The 12,433-nt window shown below is 42.5% G+C and overlaps 1 protein-coding gene across 2 annotated transcripts in view; it reads left to right on the top strand.

Moving 5' to 3' along the window:
• Positions 1-12,433, top strand: part of LOC107378106 (mitogen-activated protein kinase-binding protein 1) — a 31,856-nt gene that overhangs the window by 18,404 nt on the left and 1,019 nt on the right. The window contains exons 19-33 of one of the 2 annotated variants that reach the window (XM_054748435.2): positions 1,700-1,810; positions 1,893-2,035; positions 2,195-2,229; positions 2,312-2,485; positions 2,566-2,687; positions 2,754-2,893; positions 3,109-3,279; positions 3,489-3,555; positions 4,858-4,980; positions 5,665-5,825; positions 6,033-6,617; positions 6,698-6,779; positions 6,937-7,013; positions 9,027-9,103; positions 12,238-12,325. In XM_054748435.2, coding sequence (XP_054604410.2) covers positions 1,700-1,810; positions 1,893-2,035; positions 2,195-2,229; positions 2,312-2,485; positions 2,566-2,687; positions 2,754-2,893; positions 3,109-3,279; positions 3,489-3,555; positions 4,858-4,980; positions 5,665-5,825; positions 6,033-6,617; positions 6,698-6,779; positions 6,937-7,013; positions 9,027-9,103; positions 12,238-12,249 — 2,080 coding nt within the window. In that variant the 3' untranslated portion in view covers positions 12,250-12,325. Of the gene's footprint in view, positions 1-1,699; positions 1,811-1,892; positions 2,036-2,194; positions 2,230-2,311; positions 2,486-2,565; positions 2,688-2,753; positions 2,894-3,108; positions 3,280-3,488; positions 3,556-4,857; positions 4,981-5,664; positions 5,826-6,032; positions 6,618-6,697; positions 6,780-6,936; positions 7,014-9,026; positions 9,104-12,237; positions 12,326-12,433 lie in introns of those variants that run through there. The other variant, XM_015948139.3, reaches the window with a different exon arrangement.

Below are 12,433 nucleotides of genomic sequence, written 5' to 3'. Positions count from 1 at the left end.
CAGTGAGGGGGTGTATATGGCAAAGAGAAGAGGTCTTAATACAGAGCCCTGGGGGACTCCTGTGGCAAGATGGTGGATGGCAGAGGATTTTCCAAGCCAAGATACACTGAATGATCATCCTGTGAGGTACGATTCAAACCAGGCGTGTGCTTTCTCTGTGATGATGATGATGAAGAAGAAGAAGAAGAAGAAGAAGAAGAAGAAGAAGAAGAAGAAGAAGAAGAAGAAGAAGAAGATATCATTTCTATAGCGCCTTTCAAGATAAAAATCACGAGGCGCTTCACAAAAACAAAACATATAAAATATAGTAAAAATATAAAAAAGCACTTAGCAAATGTTTAAAAACACACCCAAAATGAGCAAGAATACGCAATTGCGATTTAAAAGAAAAAATGTTAAGAAAGAGAGAGAGTGAATAGGAAAGAGGGAAATCAGTGGATCCTGAGGAAGGTGGAATAGGTGGGGAGAGCAGAATAAAGAGAGAGTGGTTGAAGAAGGTCATACAAAAATGATGCCCATGCTAGAGAGTGTGGACAAAAGGAAGCCATGGTTGACAGTGTCAACTGCAGCCGATAAGTCGAGCAGGATAAGCACTGAGGATTTGACAGTTGCTCTAGCTTCTTTTAAGGATTCCGTCACTGCTAACAGAGCAGTTTCAGTGGAGTGGCCCTTTCTGAACCCAGATTGGTAACGGTCAAGCAGGCAGTTTTGTGAGAGGTATTCTGTGATCTGCTTGAAAGCCACCCTTTCAATGATTTTGGACAGAAAAGGGAGGAGAGAGATAGGTCGGAATTTCTCCACATGATTTGGAGGAAGTGATGGGTTTATTTTAGCAGCGGTTTAACCTGAGCATGCTTGAGAGAGGTGGGAAATGTACCTGATGTCAGTGAAGCGTTGATCACATGTGTGACTGCTGCGGCTACTGTAGGAGCAATAGCTTGGAGCAGCTTAGTCGGAATGGGGTCGAGTGGGCATGTAGTAGGGCGGCTGCACGTGAGAAGCTTGGACGCACAGTTCTCAGTGAGAGGGGAAAAAGAGGAAAATGCAGCAATTGGGCTTGAGATGGTTGGGCTAGAAGAAGTTTGTGGTAGCGAATGTTCAGGAGTGGCCACTTTGTCAGTGAAGAATGAGGCAAAGGTGTTAGCTGATTGATTGTTGGTGGAGACGGAGGGTTGAGCAGAGTTTTGAATGTCGAAAATAGTTTCTGAGCGTCAGTAGAGCTGAGAATTTTGTCAGTGTGGAAAGATTTCTTTGCATCAGTGATGCTGGCAGAGAATGAGGACAGTAATTCATGAAATTTCAATTGATCACCAGGATCTTTTTTTTTTGCGCCATTTCCGTTCGTTCCACAGCTCTAAGATTGGTGCGTAAAGACCGGAGGGTATCATTTAGCCAAGGGTGCGACTGAGAGGATCTAGTGGCTAAAGGGCACAAGTTGTTAAGACAAGAGCAGAGTGTAAAATGAGACAAATGCAGCATTAATATTAACATAACTCCAAATTTCTATAAATATAATACAATACTTAAATAGAAAGCCTTTTAGAAGCTGCGGTGAATGAAAAAAAAACTAATCCTGGAACAGGGTTCCCGTCTCTATCAGAGAAAATGACCCAGGAAACGTGTTTGCAGACGGTTTCCTGAATCATTGAGCTGAAATGAAACTTTAAATATTTAATGCCTGCCTGCTTTCATCTCCCAGTTGTGTCTTTGTGTGGCGACTTGCTCCAGAGCTGACTATCACCATGAGAGGGAGGCTGCAGCAGCTGGAACAGAACCAGAACTCAACACCCCGCCAGTCCCCCGTCGTCAGGTGATGACATACAAATGCTCATTGTGAATATGCGCAGCAAACACCTTGTGCTGCTTCGTCACTTTGATTCTGGTTGCTGTAGGAGGGAGGCGTACAGCGCTCCTGCTCTGGTCGGCTTTTCCTCTGACAGCGAGAGGGAGCAGGAGGATGAGCAGGAGGAGAACGCTGACCCTGATGATGACAACAGCAACACTTTTTCTGACAGCAGCCATGAAGAGGACACAGGTGCTCTCCTAATGACGTGTGTGTATGAGTGTGTGTGTGTGTGTGCGTGCGCACTCGCATACATGAACATTCACACAAATCTGGAAACAGAAATATAAGTGTCACCTCTCGCCTTGTTATCGATGCCTTAATTAAAACGTTTTCTCTCTCCAACACGAGGCTCAGACGAGGAACAGGACTGGGAGCTGAGTAAGGTAATATGTTTAGATCAAATGTGAAACGTTGCCATATGAAACACAGCAGACATGGGGAAAAAGTTTGAATGTCATAACTCAGGTTGCTCCTGATGCTGCCAAGCGACCACGGAGGCGTTGGTCCCATCGGATGGGCTCCTTGGAGCTGATGGTCAAGTCTATGCTGGACTTGAGACAACTGGACACTTTTGGTCACAAGAAGAACCTCACCCCTTCACCCGGTGACAGACGGAGCATGTCCAGCATCCAGGAGCCTGTAATTAACAGTTTAGCATCCAGGAATCAGCAGGAGGAAGGGAATCCATGATTAGTCACCCATGTTTTTGTTTTGTGCAGCAGGTGGAGGAGAGATGCAGGAGGCCTCGACTCTGGCTGTCTTCAGCCAGGGGCATCAAGGACACGGAGGGGCAGACGCTGTTCCCGGAGGAAAACGAAGACAGCACCAGTCCAGAGGACAGGTAAATCATCTCCTACAGCCCAACATCTCTGTTTACGTATTTCTCAGTGCTGTGTCTGTGCATCAGTGATTACACGGTGAAGGAGCAGCTCTGCAGCAGTCAGGGGAGAAGGATCCGCAGCGAGAGTCAGGACAGCCGCAGCCCAGACAGCGCCTGCTCTCTGGGCTACGACAGCCGGGAGCCCAGCCCGGATCAGAACCTGGACGGTGAGAAAGACAGTTAGGACAACATCTTTTTCACATTCTTTAGATGGACTCTTTAAAGCCAGAAATGCGAAAATCAGACTTTAGTTCTGTTTCCACCCCCTTGAAAAGGTGGAAATAGTTCAGACTGTCGCTGCATCAAAGTGAAGACAGACTTTAAAAGGTGTTTGTTGAGCTGCAGCCTCACCAGGTCCTGCTTCCGCTCTCCCTCCCTGTAGATGTGGACTGCTCCAGTCAGGGCGGCTCTGAAGAGGAGCCGGCAGAGTGGGAGCCAGCGGTGGTGACGAGCATAGACGAGGCTCTGAGGACAGTGAGCGACGGTCCAGACCACAGCCAGGAGGACTTCCTGCGGCAGAACTTTGAGACTCTGACAGAGATCTGCAGCACAGGTAGGACAGGAAATCCACTCGTTCACACCTTTGACCCTCTCACTCTGTTATGATATTGAACAAAAGCCTTCAGAGCAGCCATGGCCTGGAGGGTTCTTTTAAACCCAGAATATCTCACTATTTCTGTGAGCGGCCTCACATCCAAGTAGACATTATTGATTTTGTCTCAATTTCCCGTTCTGCCTCTGTCTCTTTTCCTGTTTCTGCAGCTGAGCAGAGCCGAGTCCCAAGGCTCAGCATGTCTTCACGCTTCCTGGCCAAAGGACACAATAACAGGTAGCAGCTGAGCAGAGCGGACTCACACCTATGATTATAAACCCTTCTGGACACGGACATGCTGCTCTGTTAAACCATCCGTGAACCGTCCTGATCCAGCCAGTCAGTCTAATGCTCGTCATCAGAAGTGGGATTTGTTATTTTTATAACAAGCTCCATGTCCATGTCCACACACACACACACACACACACACACACACACACACACACACACACACACACACACACACACACACACACACACACGTCTCGGGATGGTGTAGGAGGAAGTTTAGGACCCAAAATGCAGAGAACCAGATGAACCAGGCTGGAGGTAGATGATGAACATAAAATCCTTTATTTAGGGAATAATCCAAAAGGCAGGGTGCCAAAAAACCAAAAATCCAAATGAAAACACTGGAGATCCAAAAAACACTAGAGGCTAGAGAGACTAGAAGCACTGGAGACACTAGAGAACACGCGAGACGAGTATGACAGAAACAATGGACCGACAAACACATAGAGACACAGACAGGGCTTTATACACTGGGGAGGATGAGAGGGAGATGAACTGCAGGTGTGTGGGGAGAGAGAGAGAGCAGGTGAACTTAATTACTAATCAGGGAGTAAACAAACTTGACCTAAGAATAAAAACTAAAGACAAGAAGAGCAGGAACATAACTAATAATGGGGGGGGGGGGGGGGGGGGGGCACGACCCTCAAACACTGATGGGAATAACACACTAGAGAGACTAATAACATGAACAGCTGTAGCTAAAGGAAAATGACCTGAGAGAAAAACCTAAAGACCAGAAGGGCAGCAAACACAATTAATATTCTAAGGGGGAGCTGAAACTAGAGGAAAAACACTACAGAAAGAAAAACTACAGGGGCGTGACTAAAAGGGGTCCACGGGAACACAGGACCTGGGAGGGGGAAACCTAGAGGGCTGAAGATCTGGGGGCAGATGGGGAACACCAGGAGACACAAGAGGAAAACGCAGACAAGGACACATGAGGGCGCTAGGAGACACAAAAGGAGAACCTAGAGAGGGGTGGAGAACACAAGGAGACACATGAGGGGAGACGCAGACTCAGACCATGACAACACACACACACACACACACACACACACACACACACACACACACACACACACACACACACACACACACACACACACACACACACACACACACACACACACACACTCGAGGGTGATCATTATGAGAATAAGTTCCTAAATGAGCAGAGTTCTGTACTTGTTGCACATCTAGCCGAATAAACCAGTTCTGTTACACAGCTGCTCTTCGTTCTGCACACAGACCTCCATCAGCCAGAGTACCCAGCAGCAGATCTCCTAATCCCCCAGTGTCAAAGGTACAACCGCTGACTCTAAGGAGCGAGTCAGAGGACGGGATCCCCGTGTCCCTCGTCAGAACTGAGACGTAAGGACAAAACAGAAACAAACATTTTGCAACGGTCTGCAGAAGTACAACGAAGGAGTCAATAAAGTCATATTAAAATATTAAAATGTTTATGAGGCAATAATGCAGCAGCTGAACTTTTTATTATTTTCCCATAGTTTTATTAATGAATGCAGATAAAGAAAAAGTGGAAAATGTATCTAAAAATGTTATTTTACCAAACATTTACATCATTTCCTCAACTTATAGCTGAATGTTTTTAAGGATGTTGAGGCAATTCTAAAATAAATGCTACTGCAGGACATTTAGACACTTATCAGTACAATATGCTGAGACTTTTTGGAGATGATTTAATGATTTTTCAAATTAAAATAAATTTCAGAGAAGCAGTTTGTGTGCACACTGTCCCTTTGATGGTTGATCCAGGTGTTCTGATGCACTTTTACCTGTTGGACAGGTGTGCTCTCATGTGGAATTTCTGCATTGATGGTTAATGTCCAAATTGTCTTTGCCACCTTAAATTCTGGGGTTTTAAATAAAATCATCTTCAGAGTATGCAACTACCATCAAACAGGCAAACAGCCTCGATTTTTCCACCTTCTTCTTCCTCTTCCTGCAGTTCTGAAGCCCCTGTCGCCTTCTGATGTGTCGCAGTAACAATATTTAGCTCTGTTTGACAAATAAGCTTACCTATTTGCTCAGCAGGGTTCCAGAGAAAGATCCTCCTCTTAAACCTCGACCTGTGAAGAAGAGGACCCCAGAGTCCCACCTGTGGAGAATGTCCAACCCTCCACCCAAAGGCTCCCCCCTGCTGGACAGAACAGCCTGTATGCAGAAGTCACAGTCTGCACTGAATCTGGCTACAGGTGATGACATCCATCATATATGAGTCATTCTGCAACGTTTGGCTCAGATTTATGTGATCTGTTTGTGATTTTAAAGAAATTTAAAGTAAGTTTGAATCAGAGGTGGATAAATGAGTGCATTTGTGTATAGAATCACCTAAACCTCACATAAATAATGTAAAATAACTTTTTTCACTTAAAAACATTTCTATCTCATCATTTTTGCAGCTCCGCGCTCACCTCTGCCCTCTAGTGTCCAAAAGGAGACTTGTCCAAGACCTCAGCATCTCCTTCCCACAGACTCCCCCACCACCTCCACCCCCTCCTCTGTGTCCCCACACTCCCCCGTGACACCCCCACCATGGGAGAGCCCCAAACTAAAGCAGCAGCACTCTTACATGAATCCCACCGCCAGCTCCATGGCCAAGAGCAGCAGATCCTCCTCTCTGGGGGACGAACTCCAGTCTGCATCTCCTCCCCGCTCACACTCCTTCCCTGAAAACAGGAGCTCATCAGAGGAAATGGAGCCTCCTGTGCTCTCCTCGTCTCCCGTCCTCACATTCCCATCAAAAGGCCCCTCTCTGGTTGCCACTCACCCCACTGCTGCAGTTTCACCAACCCGTCTGACCCAGAGCGCCCCAGCTTCTCGCATCCCGCTCCTGAAGCAGCCCCTCAGCCCCCGAAGCAGCCTGTGTCTGGAAGTGAAACCGGGTCCTGGCTGCTCTGGAGTTGCTCTGAGGGCTTCAGCTTCCACTGCAGATGTTGGCTCAGATGTTGGCTTAGATGTTTCACCTTCTCCTGGAAAAGCTTCAGGTTGGAGGGCTGAAAACGGTGGTTGTGTCACATTCCTGCACGGTGTCTGCTAATCTTTCCTTTTGACCTGATGTTTTTAGCCCGATGCCGGCAGCTCTCTCTGACCTATGATCCCACCAGTTCCCTGATCACGACGCAGCAAAGGAACTCCATTTCTGAAAGGTACAGTTCCCTCCTAAACACCCACAGTAAAGTTAAAACAAACACAAGCAGCCGTGGATGAAAAGAAAGAAACTGAACATTTAGAGTTTTTAAAATGACTGAACAATATTAGTAATCCTGCCAATACTCACATTTAGTTTTTAATATTTATTCCCAGTGCCAAGGAGGGGGGTCAGGAGGCTAAAGAGCGCCCTCTGGTACCTGAAGAGAACCAAACACAGAACCCACAATCAGGTTTGACCTCCCAGAACACCTTTCTTCTTCTTTGTTCTGCCTAATCAGGAACTCCTGATCTGTAGTATAAATAATAATGTCTTTTATTTGTGTTTGTTTGATTTTCAAAACATAAATTACAATAAGATTAAAAAAGGAGAGAAAAACATACAGAATTAAGGCCTCAAAACTATCCAGAAGTGTGATACAAAGTTAGAATGATGTGAAAAGATGCTAATTTTGTGCCGGGAAAAGTTATTTTTCCCTCAGATTTGATCTATTTTTTATTTCAAATCAGGAACAAATTTGAATATCAGAAAAAAGTCTCAGAGCAGTTTTCAAAGATGGAAAGCTGAGTTCAGCCAGACCTGCGACACGTCAATGACGTCACACCCGGTTCTAAAGAAAGGCAATAAAAAAGATCTCAGAACAACTTCTGAAGCCTGCAGGCCTCACATCATTCAGGTTAAGGTCAGAGGTCATGATTCCACCAAAACAAAAAAAGATGAGAATGCGTTTGGAGGCCAAAACCTCTGCTGACGCAGAGGAAAATGTAAACTCACAAGAACTTTACACCCAAACTGCAAAAACAGATTTTTAATAAAGTGAAAAAGCCCAATTTTTAGAAATGTTATCTCATTTTAGTCTAACAAGAAAAAATAATTATTCTCTAATAATTTGGATTACTTAAACTAAGGTAAAAATTCTTTAATACGATTCCAAATTTTCTTGTTTTCAGTACAAAAAAAAAAAGGCGGCTAGAATTCTTAAAACTTGCAAAATAATCTAATTTTACATTTAACTTCAGCCGAGCATCTTTTTGCTTACCCGGTTGATGGATTTATTCTTTTTACTGGAAACAAGAAAATTTGTAGCATATTTAAAAATATTTACTTTATTTTAAATGATGCAATTTTTCTAGAGAAAATCTCAGACAAATCTTAGACTAAAGTCTAAAAACCATATTTGTTGACTTTCTTAAAAATCAGTTTTTGCAGTGCAGGTAAAATATCCTGTGAACTGGGGAGACAAAAGTGAATTTTCTGAAGGGTGTGTGTGTGTGAATCCATCTGGAGTAAAACTAACCGATTCCCAGAAACAAACTATAGCTACAGTCCAGCATGGTGGTGGTAGTGTGATGTTCTGGGGCGGCTTTGCTGCTTCACTTGTCGTAAGTGATGAAATCATGAAATCTGCTCTCTAGCAGGAAATCTCAAAAGAAAATGTCTGACCTTTGACCTTAGTAACTAAACTCATTGATAACAGCATTTTGTATTTACTTGAGTTATCTTTGTCCGTTATTGAATTTTTTACAGATCTGAAACAAAAACCAACAAAACTAAACCAGAGGACCTATAAGGAGTCAAACATGTGCTTCTGTGTCTCTGTGTGTGCCCGTGTCTCCTCATGTTTAAGTCTACATTTTCTTTGTTTATTTTCAAAGATTTTGTGTGAAGATGAAATGCATGAGGAATCAAGATTTATGATTGGAAACACAGTGTTTTGTTGTTATTATTATAATTGTTTTAAATCACATTTACACACACCAGGCCTCTCAACTGAGAAGCTTTAATTAATGTCATGAATGCAAAAATAGAAGACCCACAACTTTGACCTTTTACTGAGAAAATCTAAGATTCAAATAGATGTCAAATAAATTAAACCCTCAACCTTGCAGATACATATATCTCTGCTGCAACTACTGAGTTGTTGTTTTATTTTAGACTGGAAACACAGAAATGAGTTAAACGATATCTAGCTCACATTTGTAGTCGTCCTGCTGGAAGAAAAACAATATTTTAAATGATATTTTCTCATCTTTTCTTTATTCCTTGGAATTTGCATTCTCTCTTCAAGGTTCTTCAGCCTTTTGTTTAGCGTTTCCCTATAATCCCCACTTTGCTCTGTGTGTTTGGGTTTTTCTGTATCTGTGTGTGCATGTGTGTGTGTGCATGTATGTGTGTGTGTGTGAGAGCACTCATTTACCACTCACTGTGCCATACTTAAACATCATTTTCTCCATCTCCATCTTAGTCACCTTGGAAACCTGCAGGGAGAGCATTACCAATCTCCATATCAGTCTGAGGAAGACCATTCTTCTGTTTACTACGGTTAGTGTGTGTGTGTGTGTGTGTGTGTGTGTGTGTGTGTGTGTGTGTGTGTGTGTGCGTGCGTGCTTTATATGCTTAAGTAGACAAATTTCAACTTTTAACCAGTAGTGTGTGGACATTTCCACATTTTGGGGACATCTGGCTGGTCCATACAATGACAAAACACCCTTAAACATGGTTTTAGAGGTATGGTGTAAAATAACTTTTGGTTTAGCTTGAGGTTAGGAATAGAGTTATGGTAAGAGTTAGGGTATGGGTATGGGCTAGTTGTAATATAGTCACAAAAAACGCATGGAAGTCAAAGGATGGTCCTCACTATGATATAAAGACAGACGTGTGTGAGTGTGTTTACGTGTGTGTAAAAGAGAGAATAAATTGAAGAAATAGAAGCAAATTGGTTACAGATTCTTCCCCGGTTTGTAGAAATCGGTTTTAAAAATCTGTAATGAAGAAAAAATAAAGAAAATGACTTTTTATTAGAACTAAGAGAACGGAGCACATCACTCCTGTTCTTAGATCCCTACTGTGGTTACCAGTAAACTACAGAATAGATTTCTAAGTGCTCCTACTAGTTTATAAATCACTCAATGGCATGGGACCAAGATACAAGTCCAATCTCATCCCAGTATATACACCCAATAGGGCTCTGAGATCCCATGGAAACAATCAGCTTATTATTATTATTTTTATCATTAATGATTGTATCTTATGTTGTATCATCTCCACTGCAACGTGCGCGGTGTAGCGATCAAATAACTACATTAAATAATGACCAATAAGATGTGATGATTCCATTTAAATATGAAATATCAATCTGATTGATCTTTGAATGTTCAATCAGAAGATTCTAGGGTTCTTTGCTTCTTTAGGGACCATAAACACACTTTGTACTAATTCAGACAGAGTCAAGTATATGGTTTATAAAATTAATTTAATTTAATTATTTTCCTAAACTAATAATTTATACATGACAAGATATGAATAATGAGATGTGACGTGGCGGATGTGCGGTGTTGTGAGGGAAGCTAGATGGTGTAGCAATCGTTCTTTGAATCTGAGAGAAATTGTGAAATCTGAGTGTAAAAGAATGTGTTGTTTGGTTCTAAACTAGAGAGTTGTTTATGAAAAACGGCATCAGATGCAATCTGTCTTGCCAAGTCTACCCACCCTTGGTGTGGAGGTTCTCGTTCGATCGGGGGGGGGGGGGGGGGGTCACTGCCGGTGGAGTGAACCTCTGTTATCAGGAACCCGTAGCCAGTTCCGATAGGACCCGTCCAGTCTGACATCCTTCGAGGTGAGGGCAGGAAGCTGGAATGCTTATTTGCGTCCAAGGAGGATGTTTGCTTGGCTCTTAGAAGAGCCTGTTATCTGGTATCAGCTGCAGAATTGCAGAGAGGCTTTTGACAGGAGGTCAAAGGAGAAGATGGTTTCAAAAATGCTTCTTTCCCGATTTAGCCGAATTGAGGGTCAGCTGGAAACTGAATTAATCGGAAAGTAAGTCTTGTTTTATTAAACTACTTTGTTATGATTTAAAGTTTGGCCAATCAGAATTTGACACGTTTCTGAGTATTTTCCAACATCCCCCAGAAAGCCACACCCTCCTCAGATACAAAGATGTTTTAAACACTGTGAATGAGAACGATCAAAACCTTATGTGAGGTGCACTTTAACCTAATGAGTATCTTATTGTAATGTGTATGAGTGTAAACAATGATTAACTTGTTAAATCCAACACATAGTGATTTGTGACATAAATGGATCATTGTAAGAACAATTTTCATTTTAAAGCCATCACTGGTTTAAGCACAGGTTATTCAAACATTTCATTTAAACATCTTGTTCATTCATCACATATGATTATTGTAAGCTTATGAGTAGTAAAAGTCATGGAGTCTTCCCTTATTTAGAGTGAAGAATGTTGACGTCTAGCTTTCATGCAAAGAGTGCAGGACCTTGGGAGAGAATTCCATGCTGTAGTTCTTTTTAAAACACAGAACAGTTTTGCTACCTGTTTTCCCGCTACATTTCGTTTGCGGCTGCTTGGGAGGGAATGTTTTTCTGGATGTTTTGTCTTCTGTATGTAAGCACGCACTGAACAGATCCTTCTAGGTTTGGAAGACCAAACAGAAAGTAGATTTATTTCTGTAGACAAAAGGTTATTATGTTGGTCAATATATAAGTGAAAATTGACTCTTTTGGATGTTACAGCTGAAACTTAGTCTTCTCCTTTAGTTCGAAACTATATTTCAATCTGTGTGTGTTTTAAGTTGTGTTTTTGTAATTGTAAAGCACATAGTGAGTTTGAAATGTGCTCCATAAATACAGCTGCCTCGCCTTGCCTTTATTTTCTCAGCTATGAGGAGTTGGAGCTGACCTTGATCACAGATATCCCTTTTTGCTCTTTGAAATCTAGTTGGAAGATTTTAGTTCTCTCCCAGTCTGTTTCTTGCATTTACTGCTCTCTTAAATTCACTCATACTTTTGTCATGTGACAGAAACGTACTTTAAAACATTTAGTACCTTTAGAATGTAACAGAATGAAATGACTGTTTTCCACCAAAAGTCATTTTCCCCCTCTCCTCTGACAAAGCACTAGTCTGCATGAGATATGGCCTCAAGGTCTCATGCATTTGCTCTAAACTGCTTCCTTTCCAGCCCAAGTGAAGACTGAAGAATGGACTCTCTCCTTTTAAAAAATCAAAGAACTCTATTTTAAACAAAGCTAATCAAACAAAGTGTTAAGATGTGACCAATCTGTGAAATCAAAATGTTAATTACTTTATTATAATCCTATAGAATATAAGTAATATGACTTTAAATGTTTCCACTAGGACTGATCTCACGTAGTGTTAAGAGACATGACACATTGCTTTACTGATCCAATCAGAATCTGTCAGATCTGACGAAGGTGTGGTTTTGGTGGTGTTTGGTAAATCTGTCATCTTTTCATTCGACCATAAACCAAAACATCCGAAGTATAAAACTATGCCCACGTCATCTCTATCGCCAGTTCAAAGCGTTCTAGAGAAGTTATCGGAGTGGCCAATCCGTGACTCTCCTCTTCAGCCGAAAGAACCAACGACAAGCTGGATAAAATCTGTTGCTGTTACAACTACTGCAATGGTTCCTTTCAGAATAAAAGCTGAACTCACTGACCTCCTGGGTCCATCCGACGCTGTCAACCAACTGTCGCTTTTTACCTGGAGACAATCCAAAGACTAGTCTGTCGTACTGCTGATGCTGTTTCATTGGCTCCGGTACCGAAAGAGGGGTTCGAGGACCTGGCATTCTGGATCTGTACGGAGGTGTCATTCTAAGGGTATGTGTGGA

The sequence above is a fragment of the Nothobranchius furzeri genome, chromosome 2 (assembly GCF_043380555.1).
Source record: "Nothobranchius furzeri strain GRZ-AD chromosome 2, NfurGRZ-RIMD1, whole genome shotgun sequence".
Taxonomy (NCBI): Eukaryota; Metazoa; Chordata; class Actinopteri; order Cyprinodontiformes; family Nothobranchiidae; genus Nothobranchius; species Nothobranchius furzeri.
This window is presented reverse-complemented; position numbering and strand designations above follow the sequence as displayed.